The 23,748-nt window shown below is 36.3% G+C and overlaps 1 protein-coding gene across 4 annotated transcripts in view; it reads right to left on the bottom strand.

Moving 5' to 3' along the window:
* The window catches only part of SUPT3H (SPT3 homolog, SAGA and STAGA complex component), a 652,600-nt gene that overhangs the window by 286,112 nt on the left and 342,740 nt on the right, over positions 1–23,748 (bottom strand). For all 4 annotated transcript variants that reach the window (XM_078155335.1, XM_020993836.2, XM_020993835.2 and 1 more), the window contains exon 3: positions 6,820–6,904. In XM_078155335.1, the coding sequence (XP_078011461.1) occupies positions 6,820–6,904 (85 nt within the window). The remainder of the gene's footprint in view (positions 1–6,819; positions 6,905–23,748) is intronic.

Below are 23,748 nucleotides of genomic sequence, written 5' to 3'. Positions count from 1 at the left end.
TTCTTATAAAGCATATGATTCCCATTTTACTTAATTAATGGTTGTTCTTTCTAGCAATGACTATTAGCTACTCAAAACTGTTTTCATTGAGCCAGGGAAATGGATGTCATATTTCTCATTTTTTTCCCCAAGACTAATTTTTAAAATATACTTCTCAAGAGCTGATATGTACGTATCCCCTACTGTGTGATTAAGCTGGACGTGATCAGATAAGGATTAGTACTTACTAGAACAACACAGCACCAGTATGTTCAGCATGGTGAGCTGTCCCTGGAAAGAAAATATAGTATCGAGAATACTAGAGTTTTCTAGTAGAAATAATCACAACTACTAATAATTGCTGACAGGTATAGTACTTTACATATATTTTGTCATTTGATAATGGATTAACCTGAATATACCAAAGCTTCATACACATTTGACTATAAATTTTAGGACACCCAGGTTGCACAGTGTCCCCATAACTAATGTAAAATGATGTGTAGCATTTAAAAGGAAAAAAAAAGAATTACAACTAGGCTTCTACATTATAGGGTTAAACCTTGAGAACTAGAGCAATAGCTTCCCAAATATCAAGAGCTTGCCATCAAAGGTAATCAAACAGGCAACTACTTTTGGAATTCAGAAGCTTAAATCTGGACTTGATCAACTGCTATATTTTCCAGCAAATGAACTCCTACTAGAAAAGTAACATACTTTGACTCCACATTAGTCAGGGAAAAAAGACAGCTCTTAGATTCAACCACGGAATAAATGTGTTAAAACAAAAATACAGCCTAACTCCGATGTGAAAAAAAAAGGAATAAAAGAAAACAGGAATCTAGTTTTCAGATGTGTTCATTCCTACAAGATTTATAATGAGATCATTAGAGGTGAAAGCACTATTGAGATGATTTAATTCTATGCCCTTATTTCAGAGAGGAGTTAACTACTACCCAGCAAATTTTAATGATTTTCTTAAAATCATAGCCAGTAAAGGCTGGTAAAGGCTGAGCTAGAACCCAGGTCTTCTGCCTCCTAGTCCACTGCTTTTTATTTTGTGCTGTTTCTAATAAATGTGTGGGGTTTTTTTTAGTAGCTTAAATTCTTCTTCAAAATTAACATAACAAAACAACCAGATGAAGATGAGAGTATATTTAATGACAAAAAAACGATGTTTCAACAATAAATGTGAAATATTTGCTAATCTATCACAATGTTCAAAGAGACTTCACAGAATATGAAAGCCTGTAATTTAAGTATTCCATTCTATGTCAAAGGTCGAAATAATAAGTCAATGAAATGACTTTCACTTCCATTAAAAGAACTTTTGAGCAAAACTGAGAAGCTAACAAAGCAGCTTGTCTATCCTCAGTTTTATTCTGTGTAAAATACACAAAAAACCCTTAAAATCTATTTCACACTTTAAAGAGGTAACATAAAGTCACCATGATTTAAATTAAAATTAAGTGTTAAATTACTTAATTACCACATTTAGTTGGGATAATCTAATTATGCAACTCTTAAAAGTCTTGAGATTAAGGGAAAAAAATGGAAAAGGCATTTGATTTAGATAGAGTCCAAGAACCTAGATTCAAATTTTAGCTCTGATGCTATGATACCTTAGACAAGTCACTTAATCTCTTCAGGCTTTCTTTAGTTTCCTTATTTGTAAAGTAGAGGTTGAATTAGGCCTCTAAGATAACTTCCAGCTCTAAATCTACTACATAATTATATGTGTGTTTATTTCATTTATCCACATAAATGCTATAACTTCTTCGAATAGCAATCTAACATCCTAGAAATACACTCTAAGTGGAAAGAAGCAGTGGGACTTGGGTTCCTCTTATTTACTGTGTGACCTTGGTCAACTCATTTAAGCCTATCTGGGCTTCAATTTCCTTTTCTGTAAGATGAGATTGAACTAAAGGGTATCTAAAAGATGTGTTATAGTTGTAAATCCTATGATTCTATGTAAAATACTTTTTAAAATATTGTAATACAGTGAGAGACAGTTGATTTCATCATTGTGGCTCCTCCTTCTACCAATGAAGATATATTTTTCTTCCTTCCTTCCTTCCTTCCTTCCTTCCTTCCTTCCTTCCTTCCTTCCTTCCTTCCTTCCTTCCTTCCTTCCTTCCTTCCTTCCTCCCTTCCTTCCTTCCCATCTATTTACTTGCACACAATATAATAGCACCTATCTTTCAGGGATGTGAGGATTTTTAAAAATATAACTATGGGTATTTATTACACCATTCAGTACAGCCCCTTCCATATTTCTTAGTAAATTTTGACTTGACTTTAAATGATTTGAGATTAGGTCTTTAGAAGCTACTCTTTTTTATTTTTTCAATTACAAATCATTTATTAAGCCCTTACTGTGTATCCGGCACTGTACTAAGGCATTAAAAAAAGAAAAAGGCAAAAACAGTCCCTGCTCTCAAATGTGCACTGCACATGTTTTTTTTTTTAATTAATTAATTTATATTTAGTTTTCAACATTCACTTCCATAAGATTTTGAGTTCTAAATTTTCTCTCCCTCCCTCCCCTTCCCTTACCCCAAGACAGCATGCAATCTGATACACACACACACACACACACACACACACACACACACACACACACACATATTCATAGTAAACGTATTTTCACATTAGTCATGTTGTAAAGAAGAATTAGAACCAATAGGAGGAACCACAAGAAAGAAGAAATAAAACAAAACAACAAAAGAAAAGGAGAGCAAATAGTCTCCTTCCATAAGCATTCAGATTCCATGGTTCTTTTTCTAGATGTGGATAGCATTTTCCATCATGAGTCTTTTGGAGTTGTCTTATATCATTGCATTGCTGAGAAGAGCTAAGTCTATCAAAGTTAGTCATTGCACAGTGTTGCTGTTACTGTGTACAACATTCTCCTGGTTCTGCTTACTTCACTCAGCATCAGACCATACAAGTCTTTCCAGATTTTTCTGAAGTCAACCTGTTCATTACTTCTTACAGCACAACAGTATTCCATTACATTCATGTATCACAACTTGTTCAGCCATTCCCCAATTGATGGGCATCCTCTCAATTTCCAATTCTCTGCCACTACAAAAAGAGCTGGTATACTTTTGTATATGTGGGTCCTTTTCCTATTTGTATGATCTCTTTGGCATACAGCCAGAGAAGTGCTATTGCTGGGTCAAAGGGTATGCATGGTTTTACAGCCTTCTGGGCATAGTTCCAAGTTGCTCTACAGAATGGTTGAATAAGTATACAAGTTCACCAACAGTACATTACTATCTTAATTTTCCCACATCCCCTCCAACATTGTCATTTTCCTTTTCTCTTGTATTAGCCAATCTAATAGGTGTAGGGTATAGTTCAGAGATATTTTAATTTGCATTTCTCTAATCAACAGTGATTTAGAGCATTTTTTCATATGACTGTTGATGGTTTTAATTTCTTCATCTGAAAACTACCTATTCACATCCTTTGACCAGTTATCAATCAAAGAAGGATGTGAGGATTAAAGAGATATCTGTAAAGCATTTAGCACAGTGCCTGGCATATAGTAGATGCTTCCTCTTCCTAATTAATGCTCCCTCTATTGTGAAATCCAGAGTCCTTTCATCAGTCCTTACCTTTCTTGACCACTGCAGAGTATGACACTATTGACTACTTTTTCATATTGGCTATCCTCTCCTTGTAGAGTTTTTGTAACACTTCTCTCTCCTGGTCTTCTTTATAACTGTCTGATGGGTCTCTCTCAGTCTCCTTTACTGAATCATCATCCAGAAAAGCCTGATAATCATAAGTGTCCCCCAGCCTGGCCCATATTCTTTCTTTGTGATCTCATCAGGTTCTGTGAGTTTACTCTGTCTGTGCAGATGATTTCCAAATCTACTTATCCAGTCTTCATATTTCTTTAGAGTTCAAGTTCAACCAATCACCTGCTTGAAATTTCCATGTGAATGTGCTATAGGTATCTCAAACTCAACATATCTAAAACAGAACTCATCATTTTCCCCTCAAAAATCCATCCTTCTTCCTAACTTCTCTAATACTTTCGAAGGTACTACTATCTTTCTGGTCACCCAGATTCCCAACTTATGGGAAGCCATCTTCAACTCTTTTTTCTTCCTCATTCCCATATCCATTCAGTGGCCTATTAATTCTACCTCTGTAATATCTATCATTTCCCTCCTTTACTTTACACTCACAGAACCACAACCTTAGTTCAGGCTGGCACCTGAAATACTGCAATAGTCTCTCCTGTCTCAAATCTCTCTCATTTCCAATGTATCCTCTACACAGCTACCAAACTGATATTCCTAAAGCACAATTCTCCATTACTGACTCTTGCTCAAAAACCTTTAGTGGTTCCTTTTTACCTCAATGATAAAAATCAAAGATAGGGTCCTTAGTCAACTCCAGGCAAACTTTCCTTATTTATCATGCCTAACAAATTCCTTGGCCAGTATATTACCTGTCTGTTAGATTGTAAGCTCTTTGAGGGCAGCGACATTTTTTTTGTATCCTTAGCATTTAGCACAGTGCTTGGCACATAGTAGGTACTTAATAAATGTTTACTGATTGACTATCCTAATGAGATAAGGAGACCCTCACCAACTACTTCCCCAAGAAGACTTGATGATTCTATAGCATAAAGCTATTATGAGTCCAACTATGCTTTGACAAGGGACTTTCTAGGAAAAAAAATTTACCTATAGAGAAAATTTGTGTTTGTGTGTGTGTGTGTGTGTGTGTGTGTGTGTGTGTGTGTGCACATGTGCGTAGGCATGCATGTGCCCAAGTACATGCCAGATATAGAGAAAAGGCTGGAAAGAAGAACTGTAAAATACGATTCTTCTTGGTGGAAGGAACTGGAAAGTTCAAATGCCAAATTTAAAGAATCTATAGCCTAGACAGTGGAGGTATCTTGATGAAGGTCATGTAGGCAGTAAATAGCAAAGCTCATATTTGAATTCAAGTCCAAATCTATTTCTCTTTTCACTACACTATGCTTGGATAATAATTAATCCTATTTTCATATTGTAATTAATGTTTGTCTTTCATAGCTCTTCCTGAAACAGTGGTCAAGGTCCTATTCACAGGCTGGCAAAAAAAAAAATCCCCAAATAAAACAGTATAAAGACATGAAGATCATCCAAGTAAATACATGTTCTAAGGTGACTGCCAGGTCGGAGGATAAAAATTTTCAAACAATAGTCAGTTTGTTAAGAATACTGAAAATTTGGTTCACATAAACTTCAACTTAAAAAAAAAATCAAAGGGGAAGTGTTTCTTGTATTTCCATCAGCTTACTTGATCAATAACAATAAGGTCATCATAGCTTGATTACATACATTTTTAAAAAGGTCAGGGAACCAACCTAACCTTGAAGTCTGTGAGACTAATCGGAATTTTTAACTTAATCTTTATGATGTGGTTCAGATCAAACCTTAATGACTCTAAGACCAAAACTGTTCATAGGAATTGTGGAAAAAAATAACTTCCTATCTGATAATAAAGGCCATTAATATGTAATTGAAATTTTACAAAACTATAAATTTTAAAATATTTTAATATTTTATTTTAATATTATAACATATAATATTATAAAATATTTTTAATATTTTTAAATCACAGCTTAAAGAAAAATAACTTGAGCTATTATTTTTCTGAATGATAAACTGAACTAAAGTTTACTTGATTTTTTAAAGAAGTAATTTAAATAAAAAATGACAGTTCATACTGATAGAGCCCTTACGGATTTACCAGGTGCTTGTCTCACAACAACCCTGAGTAAGTAGTAAAGATATCATTATCACTGTTTTACAGATGAGGAAATCGAGATTCAGAGAGGTTGTGACATATCTCTGACCACACAGATAATAAATGTCAGAGTTGGATCACAGAAAATCATGGGAACGCAGATTGAGAACTTGAAAGTTCCTCAAAGGCCATCTAGTACAGCCCTCCTATTTTATATAAATTTATATTTTATAATAATTTATATTTTGTATTTTATAGATTAGGGAATTGAAGCTCAGAGAATAAAAGTGATTTTGCTCAAGGTTACAAAGCTGACAAGGGAGGGATTTAAACCCCAGGCCTAGGTACCCAGAGACAGCAACCTTCCCACTATCACATATTGCCTTTAAACTCAGGTATTCTGATCTCAAGTTCAGCACCAAGAAAGGAGACCTTTGCCCTGCTCTGCGCACAGTTCAGATTCTTATGTGTCTGTCTACTGCATGTCTGTCCTCTCTCCCACATGTCCCCATCTTCTCCTGTCTGTGCCCAACACCTCTTCTTCCTCCTCTTGGTTCCAGCTAGGCTCCCACATGGCTGGCTAGACCCCCACATGGCTGGCTCCCCTTTCATCCATCCTTTCCCCAAGTCCATGGGCAAACTCACACTATGTAATGACTTTATGGAGAGGTCAAAGGACTGGTCCATTTATGCAAGATCTGTCTGTAGATGTTAAGTGACTTGCCTAGGGTCATACAGTTCAGTAAGTGTCTGAGATTGGAACTGAACTCATATCTTCCTGACTCTGTCCCCTGTACCACCTGCTGCCTCTAGCCATTACAGCTTCATTTGCTTCAGCATCTTCTTCTCTGAAAATGTAAATACCTTGGGAGAGGTTAAACCTAAGTGGTAATTATTTTAATTAGATTACAAAAATGCTTTCTTTTTTCTTAGCACTCAGCTGAAGAAAGCTACTTTTGGTGAACAGAGCTAACACAGTAAAAATAGAAGGGGAAAGAAGTATTCATGGAGAGCCATATGTGGTGAGTGAAATAACATTCTATATTGGGTCATTCTGTACAAGGCAATATATATTCTTACCAAATTAATCAACTGGGTATGAACAATATCTTCTACTAAGACTGCTGTTTCATGAAGTGGCCTTCTAGCATCTCCTAAAGAAAACCTAGAAACAAACAAGTAAACAACTATTAAAATAAAATAAACACAAAGGAATTTGAAAAATAGAGTTTTGCTTTGCTTTGGGGTGGGAGGATTGGAAACCAGTCAACATTACAGCACATGAGGCAATTTAACAAATTTAACATTTAGTATTATGTACAAGGTATTAGACAGTTTTCATTCATCCTAAACTTAATTTACACATTCTAAAATGGCATACTGTTCTTCCTTGAAGACATCAACCTGTATAAGCTGAGTAGTTCCAGTTATTTATGTTGTTAGTATTTCTTTGGAAAAGGTGCTAACTACAGTCCAATCCAACAAGCAGTATCTCCTTATGTGAAAGGCATTAAGGACACAAACACACACAAAAAAACCCCCAACAGCTCTTGTTCATTCTACAGGGAGACAGTGGAGGAGGCATAAAATGCAAACATATAAGTATATAAATGAGTAAAGGTGGAAGGAATGATCACTAACAATTAAGACTGATCATAGTAAGTAGACCAGGCATTAACCCTTAACGGAAGGAAGGCAGACTGGAGGAAGGAAGCATTTAAAGGTATGGGGATAATATGGGCAAAGGCAAAAGCCGTTTAACTCACACCAAAATGTGGATATCATCAGCAAAATGCACACAGGAAGCAGGCCTCAGAACCTGTCTTTGACTTATGTGGGTTGGGTGACTCTGGACAACTCACCTAACTTCTCAGTGGCCCAGATAACTCAAAAAGAATAGAAACTGTAGAAAAGGTCGTATAGATACTTGTGGGGAGCAACTACTAGTAATTGTCTGTTCTTTATACATACTAATAGAATACAAACTCTTGAAGCCAGAGAACTTATACTTAATCTATATTTAAAAATCTTTTCTCTTCTAGCATATGGTATAGTGCTTTGTACACAGTAAGAAATAATATTTACTGAACGAATGAAAGAATGAATATATGTTGACCATTTGTTAATTTATTAAGTTGTTGGTAATTTAGTTTTTGTTCTGCCATGATTTCTCCCACACTATTTCTGCCAATTTCTTCCCCACACATGTAAAGCTAGATACCGGCAAAATAAAAATGAAAACTGCTATACCTAGCCACAGTTGTGTCTTTTTTTTTTTTCAGTGCAAATGTGTTCAGCATTTTTAAGCTACAGAAAGTATTTGAATCGTTCCTTTTCCACTAATCACTGAAACGTAGACCTAGTTACACTAGTCTTGAAAGTAATATAGCTGACGAGCTGATCCACTGATAGCCATGTCTTTCTCTGGTGCCTGTGGCATATCTACCACCATAGTGGACATCTGAGATGTTTGTCCAATGGATTCTTCCTTTGGCTGGCATCTTTCCCTGCTTCTCTTCTCAGTCTGATAATACTCTTTCACTATTTCCTTTGTCTTTCTCCACCACTATCCCAGTCTGCTTTCTTGAACTGGCCCACAGCCTGTACTTCTTCTACCTGCATTCTTGATGCTCTATCATACTTCCCCTAATTTTAGACATAGAAGGAAGGGCTGTGATTCTGGTGGCAGTGGTGGATGGCAAATAACTGAAGCCAGAGAAGGAAAAGTAGACTCTGGATACATAACCAGCAAAAGCACTGTGATCATTCTTAACTCTTAAATCCTCATCCTCTGCTCTGGGGAGCATCATCTCAAGTCAACCACTTGCCAAATGTCTTAATGACCATTTCTTTTAGCCTAACACTCTGATACTGCTTCTCACTTACTGAGTGGATGACAGATGCTTAAAAACCTGAGACCATTTATAAGGTAAGATGAGACTCCTTTCTTTTACTTGCAGGCTTGTATTTAGAAATAGAATCCCACATGTTGAATGAAATCATGGGTTTGTGTTCCAATAGTCTATAAGAACTTAGGACTAACCAGTTCAGCATTTTTGTGAAGGAAACTGCTACATCACACTATGGGTTTAAATTAGACTTGCATGCATGTGAGCGTGTATGTGTGTGTGTATGACTACATGGGTGCCAAAATATGGACACAAATTGGAAGATGACCTTTAAATAAATACCTGTTAAATTAGAGAAACATGCTTTTAAGAGAATTTCATATTATTGCAAAAATTGTATATATATATGTAAGTTATACTAGAAGGAAGACGTATTTAATGGATACTTTCCATGTACCAAACCAAAATATTTTAAGTAATAAGCAAAACCTGCACTTAAAAAAACTGATATCCACATTTTAGACATTCCCAAACTCTGACTATACTTTAATACAACTGTTTTCAATTTTAGACTAAATATAAGTGCTATAATTAGGCAACTTTGTGAAATGTGTTCCTATTCTTCCATTCATTCCCAACCCTCAAAAGGAGCAGGTCAATCCCAGGGATAAAGGGCATATTGGGGTTGGGTCCTGGTCAAGGGTAAAATACTCATGCAAAGACCAATCAAAAGTCTATCCACATCTAGAAAAAATAAAATTCCTCAGCCTAACACTGAAAGCCCTCCTCAGCCTGCTGCTACTCTACCATTGCAGCTTTATCATGCAATCCCATTCCATCTATTCTAAGCTTCAGCCAAATGGAACTTGGCCCTACCTTCCCTCCCTGCAAAACAGGTCTTCTACTGTCCAATTTCCATGCCTCTGCATGGACACTGGCCTCTAAGCACAGAATATCCTTACCCCAGTTCTCATATCTGCTTACTGAAATTCTACTCATCAAGGCCCAACTCAAACGCCACCTCCTTCAAAACATTTTCCTTGGTCTCCTGAGTAAGTAATGCTTTCTACTCCCCTTGGATCCACAAAGGAGACTTGGTTCTCTTCTGTAATTATCACACATAATTTTGTATGACAGTTGTATGTGTCTTATCCCACTAATAGACTGTGAACTCCATGAGGGGAGGGGTCCTGGCTTATTAAATATTTCGATCTCTTCTACCAACTAATCTAGGACTATGTATATATTAGGTACTTATTAAATAATTGCTAAAGTTCATTTTCAGGACAGTATAGGGCTATGTCTGCTTATGATTTCAGAATTTAGTGACGAATACCCCTGTTTACACTAAAACAAAAAATCAAAATGGAATGGAATGTTTGGGCTAGCACTTGAACCAAACTTCTAGGTATTATATAAGGTGGGTGAAATGGGAATGGGTGGGCAGAGGTAAAGAGTAAATTGTTACATGATAGAAAAAAATAATGAAAAGTTCAGCTATAAGTCAACAACACTTTTTTTCCCTAAAGAGTGAACATAACTTACACAAGGAGAACAAAAGAAAGGATTTGTTGTAAAGGCTATATTCAGTGTAAGACATTTATTTGTAATGAGTTAAATAAAGCACTCAGTACCAACCATCTGCTAGAAATGATTTTGCTACACAGAACACGTCTTGTAAATATGTAGCTTACTTTATGCAGTCTCAAAAGTTGCATGCAAATCAAGTTTTTACAAATCAAATCCTATTTGCAAAATGAAACCATAATGCTCTATTGAAATGCCACTCCAATATCTCATTGTGGTATGTAGGTAACACTCAGTTCTTAAAGGCTATGCTATGCCAGCAGAGCACAAATTTGCGATAGGACAGAGGACAAAGTCAAAAAGGCTTCGTATCAACCTACTTGTTGGTTTCTCAAGGATCAAATAAGCTGAGTCTGTGGAAGCTCAATACTAGAGAACTGGGCAGCAGGTGATGGAACTTTGTTGGCCACAGCATTTCACAAAGATTATTCAACTAACCTATATAGAAGTTTCAATCTGCTTAGGTGGATGATGAATCAAAGAGAACAAAACATTCATAAATATTTTAAAGTCAGATAAAAGAATCTGAAAACAGCCTTAGAGATCATTGCCCTCATTTTTCAGAAAAGGAAACTAAAGGTCAAAAGATGGCTTGCTCAAGGTCACTCAGGTATCAGTACGTTGAGTTTAAAGACAAATCCCTCCCTTAAATACTCTAGTCATCTACTGCCCTGTGTTATAGCAGCTTTTATGTCTTATATATGGTCTTTTTTTTTCTCGTGACTCTAGGAAATTATATCACCCGTCATTTAGTGAGCTCTAGAATTAGTTTCCATAAGACTTCAGCCTTCTCTGGCCTCCCCTTCATCCCAATGGAAAGTGACTTTTTTCCTGAAAATTTTGTAGAGCACTTTGTCCTCATCAATCCCTGCCTTGTATCATACTTAGCTGTATATATCTCATATCCACCTTCTCCCACTAGACTTGTAAGCTTTTTGAAGGCCAAGATTTTGCCATTTTTCACTTTTCTTATCCCTATCACCTAGCATAATTTAGATCCTTAATAATTATTTGTTCAATTGAATTGTCCTTTCTTTATTCCCTCTTCCTTGGGGACTCTTCTAAGACCTGAAATTATATATACATATACCGTGGAACTGACTTACGATGTAAATAAACGTTACATGGTGCTTCCAACTGCTTCAAAGAAGACCAGCTGCAGATGAAAATGGCCTTAGTGGATCCTACCATTTGTTAAGATGCATAACCAGGAAGAAATAGCTGGTGAACTTGGAATATTTCATCAGAACTGATATGGAGTATTTGGAAATGCACACTTTTTTTTTTATTATGAAGTTGCCATCTTGAGTTCTGCCATCAAAACTAATGAACTAACTATTCTCTTTGGCCAATGCTTGCTCTAGTACCAGTGCTAGAGTAAGAAAAGCCTAAAGAGGGTGATCAACAGTGTCAAAATGTACAGAGAAGTCAAGGAGAACGAGATTGAGAAAAAGGCCTTTGGGTATGGCAATTAAGAGATCACTGACTGCTCTGGAGAGAGTAATCTCAGTGAAATAATAAGGTCTGAAGTCACAATGTAAGGGGTTAAGAAAAGGATGAGAAGAGAGAAACTGGAAGTACCTATTACAAATGACGTTTGTTTTGTTTGGTTTTGTTTTTGGTGAGGCAATCTAGGTTAAGTGACTTGCTTACATACAGCTAGTAAGTGTCAAGTGTCTGAGGGCACATTTGAACTCAGGTCCTCCTGACTCCAAGGCTGGAGCTCTATGCATTGCACCTCCTAGCTGCCCCTGATGGCTTTTTAAAAGTCTGGTAACAAAGGACAGAAAATAACATAGAACAACAGTTAGTGGGGATGATAGGATTAAGTGAAGGTTTTTGCGAATGGGGAAAACATGGGACTGTTTATAAGGAGTAGGAAAGGAGCCACTAGACAAGGAGAGATTAAAAATAATGATAGAATGGGGATGACAAAAGAGTCAATTTGTTGGAGAAGATGGGATGGAATGGGATTGCTTGAGTAGGCAGAAGGGTTACAGTTTGAAAGAAATAAAATCATCACATGAGACAGGGACGAAAGAAGATAGAATGGCAGGGGTATATGAGTCATAAGAGTTGACGAAGAAAAGGGAGATGAGGAAGCTCATGGTGAATGGCCTCAATTTTTTTGGTAAAATATGAGGCAATTTTTTCAACCGAAAGAGTAAGGGCAAGGGGAGTCAGGGGAAGTTTGAAGAGAGATGAAAAGAAGATATCATGGAGATATCGTGAAGAGTGGGATTGTTAGTTGATAAGGGAAATATAATAAGGTTGTTTAGTAGCAGTGAGGTGAAGTTGTGTGCTATAAATTTGTAGTGCACCTAATTAGAATGGGTGCATGATTTTTTCCACCTTCATTCAGCAACACATGTATATGAGGTAAGGCAGAAGATAGTGGGAGTGGTCCAAGGCTGAGGCTTGGCAGGATACAACTGGAAATATGTTTAGGGGACTAGAAACTTAAGAGAAGAGGGCAGTGGAGAGTTGAACTGCTTTACCAAGGAGTCAAGACAGGGAAAAAAAGGTGAGTGGCTTGTTCAGGGGAATTGGTCTCAGAGAAACCTGAGGGATTGGGGGACTGAAGGTGATCTTGTAGATGAAAACTAGGGTTTGGCAAGGGAAGGCAGAGGATATGACCACTTGTGCCCAACAGCAAAAGGAAAGTTTGGCTGGAAAAATTAATGACACATACAGCACACAGAAATGATGTAATGTATCGTAAAGTGTGTGTAAAGGGAAGTAGAAGTAGTAGCAGATAAAAAGGCTTGGCAAACAAGTTGGAGCCAGGTTGCAAGGAGCTTTAAAACTGATGAGCTTATATTTGTTCCTAGTGATAATAGAGAACGACTGGAATTAGTTGATCAGGGGAATAACAGGAGCAGACATGGATTCGAGCAATATCACTTAGACATGTAGAAGACAGATCAGAAGCAGGGAGACTATTGCAAAGATCCAGGTGAGAGGTGATAAGGGACTAGAGTAGAATGGATGTAGTGTAGATGGAAAGGATGGGAGAGATATTACTTATTAATAGGTAAATCTCTGTAAGAAGAAATGAATGGTAGATCTGCATTAGTCTGTAGTGAATTGATCACATGGTTGAAATCACAATAAGTCTGGACCAAAGGAAAAAGTCCTTTGATTCTATTCTATGACAGTAATTATCTATCAGTCCCCAGATTTTTCAACTACTCTGATTTGAGGCATGAACATGAGGGTAGCTACTTATTTTAATTGTAAATGTTGTAGCTAATATGAAATTAAGAGAAAAGATAAATGAATAGGAAAGTAGATAGCCCAAGAGAAAATTAGTACAAAATGAGATAGGAGAGTTAATCAATTTTATTCACTTATAGGTCTACATAAGAGACAGCATGGTAGAGCGAGGAGAGAGCTGGCCTTGAAGCCAGGAGGTCCTGGGTTCAAGTTGTACCTCTGATACATACTGGCTGTGTAACCTTAAGAAAGTCACTTTGAATGCTCTCTAAGGACATACATTGCAAAGAATGTGCTCATATGCATTAGTAGGTGTGTCCTCATCCAGCAGTTCCCCATAATGATGAAATCACAGGTCTAGTCCCTATACCAAGTCATGTGTACATATAAGAGCATTTTCCAAGTAAACATTCCATAGCCCCATAAAGACAAAAAAGAATGGAAATGTTTCCTTAAGTGTTAGCATCATGTTTTGTGCTGTTGCTATTAGACATGTTTAATAGAACACACTACAGTTCTCTAATAACCCATTTTCAAAATGTGAAGGCCTTGATTAAGGATAATGGGGAAAGATGTGATTTATTTTTTAATCACAGGAATTCCAAGGGAGAGAAATAAAGGTTGACTGCTTGGTGATAATTTGCAATGGGCAGAATCAACAACCAATTCCACACCAGCCCCCAGAACATAAGTTCCCCAAGCAGATCTTTCCCATGGGGCATCCAGGAACCAAACAGAAAAGTAAGGACAAAGAGACATTTCTTTAGTTCCATGTGTGTGTCTTTTTGGATGTTTTAGTTGCTTCCAACATTTCAGTACTTACTGCTGGCTACAAACTCTAATGTGGTTAAATTATTCTGGATGCTGTGGTTAAATAATTGGTGTGGTCTTGGTTGCTAGTTACTTTTTTTTTTATTACCTCTGGCTTTTCAGTCTTTTTCCTACCTCAGGTAATTGACATTACTTTGGAATGGACAGTATATGACTATCACTTGGTATAAGGCCCTGGATGACTTTTCCTTCTAAAAGAAACAGCTTTTCTTTTTCCCCTGCCCACATATTTGACTGGATATTTATATGGTAACTATCACTATAGTTCCAAGATATTTCTCATAATTATAGTTAGAGTGAATACTAGGCTTGAGGCCTAATATGCACTCTAGTCATCCACTCTGGCACTAGACAGCACATGCAAACACAGACATCATACTGTTTATGTCATCATGATCCAATATTTGACCAGCCCAAATTACCCACTGCGTTTAGGGGAGAAAAAATACTGGAGAAGTTTGGTTATGTTTGGCTGCTTAGGGCAATGAAATGGTCATAAACACATGTAAATTATCACTACTCTTGAATTTACACTACTTTCAACTACACACAACCATATGATTTTACCTGCTTCATGCAAAAAGGAAAGAGTGACCTCATTAAATGAATATGTGTGACTGATAAGTTTGACAAAGAACAAGTTAAGAAGGGATCATCACAGATATCATAAGGACAGCAAATGCAAACTTCTTCAGAATAGAGCAGTGACAATTTATCCTTGCTCACTTGGTTTTTAAAAACCTTTTTCTTTTCTCCCCTATCCTACAAAGTATCACCATGACAATTTATTAATCATTTATCTTATATAGAATTCTACTTTATATACTTAAGGTAATATAAATTGGATAAGCTAAATTATCTAATGACGGAACTTTCAATCTAGTGGACATTTTCTTTTAAAATGGTTTCTTAAAAGGAAAAAAAAAAGAAATTTTGTCTTGACACTTTGGAAGGATTTTCAGAATACATCCCTGAGGTTAACAGGAGACATCAAGAGATAATCATAAAACCAAGGTTATGAATTCAATACTAGTAATACTTTATATGTTGGCAAAGTATTTTACAGACATATGATTTTATTCTCACAATAGCCCTGCTTTGTTGAAAAGTAGAGATATTATTATTTCCATTTCACAGATGAAGAAACTGATGCTTGAAGAGGATAACTGACTTGCCCATGGTCAGATAGGTAATAAGTATCTGAGACAGAATTAAAAAGTATATCTTCCCACTTCAACTCCAGGATTCTATCCACTACACAAGGATGCCTCCCATAGATTTATAAAGCGATATTCAACTCATCAAATGGTAATGCAGCAAAAAACCAAAACAAAACAAAGCCCTAAATAAATAATTGACTTATCACAAATCTTAATTCTTGGTGTTTCCATATTGTTAATAAAATATGTTAACTGCTTACGTAAAAATGGCAGGGTACTGAGATGCTATGAGGTTGGGAAAGCAGAGACCGACAGGAGGCCATCTGCAATATAGGAAAATTTTCTCCACAGCTCTCACATTCAAAAGGACAACTGGGGAAGGGAAGCAAATGACTGAATGACTGATTCATTGGGAGTATTTAGGAAGACGAGGAAATACAAAGGTTGCAGAGAAGGTAACTCAATCACTGTGATAAGTGTTGGAGCAGTAATTGCTTTGGGGTATCAGCGCTTGAAGTAAGCTGAACATTATTAGGTGCAAGATTCAATTAGTGAAATGGGAGGTAAAAGTGAGCATTGGCATTCTTTCCCTGTATAATCATCAAAGTGTGTGTGTATATTCAAATATGTTTGTCTGACCTGGGATACACGGTTTGGTTGCACTGTGAATGATAATACGGGAAGCATTCAATTTTCATTGAGATCAGATTTTTATCTACTACTGCTTATTTGGTATCACATCAGCTAAGCTTGTTTGCCGTCCAGGTCCTCCAAGAAGAATGCCTGGAGGTGGGAGCACTGAGCTATCTTACAGTTACACAAGCAAAACAATGAAAACATCTTCCTCTTCTCTTCTCAGTTTTAATTACAGAGGCAAAGATAGCTGAGTTGAGAAACATTCAGCTGAGCTTTCCCAACATTCCCCTCCAAAACAATCTTAAAATACGGCCCCAAATTGAAATCTGGAGTGGCAGAACCAACAAAAAATCAGAGTAAGACATTTTTCCAGCCCAAGACAACTTATGAGGTTAGAAAGAGAGATCTGTGGCATGTGGGTGGACTGACCCAAAGCTCACTGGATCCAACACCCATGGTGGGACCAGGAGGTGGCGACAGAAGCAACAACAGCTTTGCAAGCTCTCAAAACACAGATGGTAAGGGGACCTGGCTACTAGTCTGAAAGAGATTACAGGGTACCACTGTGCTAGCACTGGACCAGTCCAGATGCTGTTTGGCAACTCAACTGCCTGTACCTATACTTTTGGGTCATACTTCAAGGGTTGGGAGGAGGACTATTGGTCAAGATGGAGCAGAGGCCCTGAGGAGGAATATCCCTTTTGATTCCAAGGAATCAGGGACTCTGGCAACAGTATCTATTGCAACCCCAAGGGATCAGGGGCCCTTCCTGGATAAGGAAGCACAGAACACAGACAAAAAGTACAGGGTTTACATCTCTCCCCAAATCACATCACCTTGGAAGCACCAAAAACTTTCAAATGCCCAGAAGTAGCTCTAAAAATAGCAATGCAAAAAAGCCTGAACCTAGAAACAGTACCCTTACCACCACAATACCGGGAATAGAACTCAACTTTAATATACAGTTCAAAATCAAGAAATAGGCTGGAAAAATGAGGAAACAACATCAAAAAAGAACCTGATCATAAAAAAAGCTACTACAGTGACAAGGGAAGTTCAAGACACAAACTCAGAAGAAAATGATGAAGTCAAAAGAGCAACAAACAAAGCCTCAAAAGAAAAAAAAAGTGAATTGAACACAATCCCAACAATAATTCCTAGAAGAGCTAAAAATACATCTCAAAATCAAGTAAGAGTGGTAGAGGAAAATTTAGGTAAAGAAATGAAAGCAAAAGAAGAAAATCGTGGAAAGACAATTAACAGCTTGGTAAAAGAGGCAGTAGAAAACAACACCTTAAAAAACAAAATTGGCCAAATGGTACAAAACCAAGACATACAACACCTCACTGATGAAAATAATTCCTTAAGAAGCAGAATTGGCCAAACAGAAAAAGAGGTACAAAAACTCATTGAAGAAAATAATTCCTTAAAAATTAGAATTGAACAAGTGGGAGTTGATGACTATATGAGACCTCAAGAATAAAATAAAATCAAAAGAATGAAAAAATACAAGTAAATGTGATTCATCAGAAAAAAAACTGATCTGAAAAAAATAGACTGAGGAGAGATAATTTAATTACTGAACTATGTGAAAGCCAGGATCAAAGAAAGAGTCTAGACATCATATTTCAAGAAATAGGTAAGGAAAACTGCCTTGTTATCTCAGAACCATAGAATAAAATAGAAATTGAAGGAATCCACAAATCAAAACAAAATAAAAATTCCTTGAATTATCACCAATTTCAGAGCTCTAAGGTCAAAATATTTCAATTAGCCAGAAAGAAACCATTCAAATTCTGGGAAGCCCCCATTTAGGATCACACAAGAGTTACTGTGATCCTCCATATTAAAGGAGTGGAGGGTTTGGAATATGATATTCCGGAAAGCAAAAGAGCTGGTGTTAAAACTCAAAAAAACTGAGTATAATCCTTCAGGGGAAAAATATACACAATGAAATAGAGGGCTTTAAAGTATTCCTGATAAAAATACCAGTGTTGAATAGAAAATTTGACTTTCAAATGCAAACCTCAAGAAAAGCATAAAAAGGTAAACAAGAAAGCGAAATCATAAAAATCTCAATATAAGTTATATTTTTACCTTTCTTATAAGAACTAAGGGCAGTTAGAAGGATTCTACATAGAAATGGTATATGGAAGTGAGTCAATAATATTCAGTTAATGAAAAAAAATGGATAGGTGAGATAGAGGGATGCCCTGGGAGAAGGGGAAAGGGAGAGAAAGAATGGGGGAAATTATCTCACATTGCAGAGGTGTGCAAGGAAGAGCTTTTACAGTGGAGGGTTCAAAGGGGGAAAATATATGTGTACACACACACACACACACCCCATTGGTAATAGAAATCTATCTATCTTACCCAATAGGAAAACAGAAAGGGAAGGTGATAAGAGAAATGGAGGGTAGATAAAAGAAGACAGTGGTCAGAAGCAAAACAGACTTTAGAGGAGGGACAGGATAAAAAAAGAGAGAGAAAGATAAAAAGAGGAAAATAGGATGGAAGGAAATGCAGAGTTAGTAATCATAAGTATAAATGTGAATGGGATGAACTCACCCATAAAACAGAAACAGCAGAATGATTAGAAACCAGAATCCAACAATATGTTGTTTACAAGAAACACACTTGAAACAAAGAGATATATACATGGTTAAAACAAAGAACTGGAGCAGAATCTATTGTGCTTCACCTGAACTAAAAATGGCAGGGGCAATAATCATGATCTCAGATAGAGCAAAAGCAAAAATAGACCTAATTAAAAAGGATAAGCAGGGAAACTACATCTTGTTAAAAGGAACCACAGAAAATAAACTAAAATCAATACCAAACACATATGTACCAAATGGTATAGCATCCAAATTCTTAGAGGAAAAGTTAAATGAATTACAGGAGGAAATATACAGTAAAACTACACTAGTGGGGGACCACAACTTTCCTCATTTAGAGCTAGATAAATCTAATAATTAAATAAGAAGTCAAGGAGAAGAATAGAATGTTAGCAGTGTTAGCTATGATAGCCCTCTGGAGAAAACTGAATGGGAACAGAAAGGAATATACCTTTTTTTCTCAGCTGTACATGGCACACAAAATTTGACCATGTATTAGGGCATAAATACCTCACAACCAAATACAGGGAAGCAAAAATATTAAATGCACCCTTTTCAGACCATAATGCAATAAAAATTACATTTAATAAACAGTCATAGAAGCACAGATTAAAAATTAATTGGAAACCAAATAATCTAATTCTAAAATCTAATCTAAATCTAAAGACACAGATGCTAAAGAACTAATTGCTTCAGCTATAGTATCTAATCTTGAAATCTGTGGCTCAGCAAGACCAAAAGATGCAGGTGTTTTAGCTGTTATTCAAATCCAGTGACATATAACAACAACATATTCCCTCAAAGCCCAACCCATCGTTCATATGGTGAGGAGTGAGAGAAGGGAAGGGAAGGACTCTATATGAACCACAGAGAAAGAATAGAAGGATAAGAGAACAATAAGAACAATATCCCTGCTGTCCTAAAGATGCTTTCAGTGAGCACATGGAAGACAAGCTTCACAACCTGGACCCAACCTTTCTTTCCAACTTTCCCTTCCCACACTTTATGGTATAGCCAAGTCACCTGCTTAATGATCCTAACATATGACACTCCAGCTCCAATATCCTTGTCTTTTGCTGCATACCTCCTCAGTACTCAACTGACTCACAGAATTCTTTATTTACCTTATTTACTTCAAGACTTACCCTAAGTATACTCCACTTCCCCCAAAGGCTAGTGCCCTCCTCCCTGAATTACAATGTATTTATTTTGCATTTATCCTCCTCCTCAACTCTGACTTCAGAGTTTGTGCTAGTCATTGTTCTCTTGGTTACCCCAATTTGGGTTCTCTTGGTCCCTGCATGTGCTGCTTCTCTCCTTATAGCCTGGGTTTTTTCTCTAGACAAAGAACATTACCCTTTTTGCCAGTCAGTCTGGTCTTTAGTTGGAGACTATTTACTCGAGTCTCATGAATGATCTAAGATCTTGCTTCTTTGTCCTGTGAATCATGGCTATGCACTCTATTCTTTTTCACTGTCTCCTTTTGGCTGGGTATTTAACAAAATGTTCTAACAAATAATATTAGTAACCTGGCACTACTAAGAGGATAGTTAATATGCATATAATCTGAAACATTTGCCAAAAAGCCTCCCAAAACTTATTTCTGCATTTTGAAGGGAGGCAAAGTAAAGACTGTATAAAATGTGACAAATCAGACTTGTAGAACAGAAGCTACATTCCTTCCCTTAATCAGTGAAAGGGCATTACCTTAGTCAAACTGAGTCCTGTTAAAGACCTTAGCTTGAAGAGGCAGCTAGGTGGCGTAGTGAATAGAGTACCAGCATTGAAGTCAGGAGAACTTGAGTTCAAATCCAGTCTCAGACCAAACACCTGACACTTATGAGCTGTGTGACTCTGGGCAAGTCACTTAACCCCAACTGCCTTAAAAAAAAAAGACCTTAGCTTGAAAAGGCCAAGGTCCTCATCACATCCTGGGCCATCTTCAGTTGTCCTGATTTATGGCTGGTGACTTTGTAGAGACCTACCTCATTTAAATCTGATTCACTTGCATGTCATGGCATCACCTCCCTCTACCTGATATCATGGTTTTCTTTAAGAATTAAGGATAAACAGCAAGCAAGCAATGAGAATAAAAAAATTTTCCCACTGACTTCCATTAGGAAATAGGAGATGAATCCCAATGGATGACAAGCAACCAAAGACAAAATGAATTTTTGGGCAAAAGGTTTTAAAATTATTCATCTGATGACATACATATACTAAAAGCAATTATTTGATGCAAAATCTAACACCTACCTAGTAGTATACAATGTACTTTTCCTTATAACTTTGTAATCTGATTTCACCAGCTCTATCTAGGCTTCTCTTCCACTATCACACAACCTCTCTGGATTATAAAAATTTTGCTCAAGATTAGGAAGCCCCCCTGACTTCATGTCTCCTCCGTCTATCATTATGTTACTCCCTCTCTTTTTAACCTATGGACTCTTCAGAGTCAATCTACAAAGATAAAACATGGCCAATCAGTACAGACATATAACTAACCCATGATGTACCATAATCTGAAAAGTCTTAACATTCAACACATTTGACTAGACAGAAAGACAAACAGATAGAACATTGAGTGCTATGTGCCAGGCACTGTGCTAAACAGTGGGAATACATAGAATTGTGAGGGTAAAGTATGAGTGGCATGGTGTAAAGATGTTATGGAGGCCTAGTTCCTGGCAGAGCTGAGAGTTTCAGGGGGCAAAGTCTAAGGTTGTGGCTGGGGGAAGGAAGAGTAAAGGCAGCAGAATGAGGACCTGGTCAGGGAGTAAAATGAGTTAGCCCTCCATTTTACCAACATTGGAAAGGTTGAAATTTGGCATGCCATGATCAAGTTTATTTATACTTGTGGTAACAATTTGTTTTGAAGAGTGGGAGCAGAAGGGGGAATCTAGATCTGTGATTTTATTGGTATAGGGTAGATAAACTCCCTTTACTGATGCAGATGAGCAACTGTGCTGTAATTTCCAATCTTAGAGAGTTTCTTGGGAGTACTGAGAAGTTGAGTGACTTCCCAGGTTCAGATATTCAATATGTGTCAAAGGCAAGAATTGAACCTAAGTCTTCCGGAGTTTAAGGTTGAATTTTTAGTAACTATACAACACTGAATTCTAATCACAAAATTACTGGGAAACATCTTCATTCAACTACTAATTAATTTGCTTTTAACACAACTAAATAATAAAGTGCAATTTTTCAAATATATAATTTATAGCGGCATTTTTTCATGTTCCAGTTTTTGCATGTGTGATGCACTGAGTTTAAGCACCCAATTTTTAAGATATTAAAAATGCCAAACTAGGGGTAGGCTATATAAAAACAGGGAATGACATTACAGTTATTCTGAATTATGATGTTAATAGATTTCTTGGGCCACATAATATTAAAATGTCTCTTCCCTCATAGAAAGTGCAAATTCTTTCCAGAAAAAAAAAAGGAAGTCACAGATTCCTCTCAAGAATTAATGTCATTCCAGATACTTAAACTACTATTGCTACTGAACTTCTAGGAGAGATAAAAGGAAATCAAGAAAAAAAATGAAGTAATATAATTTGTCATCCTTTAGCACATACCTCAGATTGCCTAACATGGCCCCAAAATATCATCACTGAGCTAAAATGAAGCATTCTTATACCAAATTTATAATTTAATTTATATCTACTTGAAATACCTTTTAAGAAAAACCAACTGGTATTAATATAGTACTATTATTTCTGTACTCTTACCATATAAATGGATTTCTAGGATACAAGTTTAACAAATAAACTTGTAAATTTTAAAATAATGGCAAACTATACAAAGTTGTTATAATTCCCATTAAGCAATTCAAACATTAATTTTACAAAGAGTCATGCTTGCCAAAAGAAAAACATATAATCCAATCCAGTCATACAACATAATATATTCCATTTGCTCCTTAACAAAAGGCTTCAGTTTGATTCAGGAAGTATACAAGACAATTGCCTTTCTAGAATATGCAGACTGGACAGCGATCAGTCATTTTCATTCTGAGTAAAATAAGGAAAAATTTATTTCCAGTCTCAACAATTTTCCTAAGGAACAAAGGAATTATCAAGACCAGAAGAAAAGTATTTTCAGTTTGTTCTCCAAAGAATATGATGAAAAAATGATGAGAAATGAGGAGGATGTCAAAATACATCATTATATAACATAATTTTTAAAAGGAATATACACCCTGTATTTATTAGACTACTCTTGAAAGATGCTGGGGTTGTACTTTGGATTACATTTTATGAATTCTGAATTTTAGTATTTAAAAGTATTAATTTTTGTAGAAGTTTAAAGAAATCTCATTTAAAAAAACTAATAAGCCACTAATTTACAAGGTACTGTGCAAAGATAAGACATTGCCCTTTCCTCTAGAAGCTTACAAAAATCATTGATGCAAAAAGTCATTTCAACAGGCAAACATACACTTATGCAGACAAGCACATCATATCTGCCTAAACAAGATATATTTATTTATAAGATATAAATGTTTACCATATATGTAGATATGATATAATATAAGCACATATTTAAATAGCTTTATTAATAGGCACCTGCTTACCAACAGAGAACTCCATCTGGGAGGGAAAAAAAAAACCAAAACCAAAAAATACCAAATTTCTTTTCTAAGAATGGTACATAATATTCACAAGACTGGTGAAGACAAAGATCCAGAATGGCTGACCTAGACCACAGCTCCACCAACAGCACATTAATATATCTATTTTCCTATAGCCCTTCCAGCATACCATTTATCATTTTTGTCAAATTTTCCAATCTAATGGGTATGTAGTACCTCCAAGTTGTTTCTATTTCTCCAACTACTAGTGATTTAGAACACTTTTTTCCTTGTGGCTTTTGATAATTTGCATTTCTTCGCCTGAAAACTTTTATTCCCACTTATCAAGTGGGAAACACTCTTATAAATTTGAATCAGCTTCCTTTACATCTTAGAAATGAGATTTTTATCAGAGAATCTTGTTGCAAGATTTATATCCCAATTTCTTGTTGCACTTTTAATTTTAACAACATTGATTTTGTTTGTACAAAACAATTCTAATTTTATGTAGCCAAAATTGTCCATTTTATTTCTTA

This window comes from Phascolarctos cinereus, unplaced genomic scaffold (genome assembly GCF_003287225.1).
Source record: "Phascolarctos cinereus isolate Bilbo 61053 unplaced genomic scaffold, phaCin_HiC Scaffold_5;HRSCAF=322, whole genome shotgun sequence".
In the NCBI taxonomy this organism is placed as follows: Eukaryota; Metazoa; Chordata; class Mammalia; order Diprotodontia; family Phascolarctidae; genus Phascolarctos; species Phascolarctos cinereus.
Note: the sequence above shows the minus strand (reverse complement) of the source record. Positions and strands in the feature narration are given on the sequence as shown.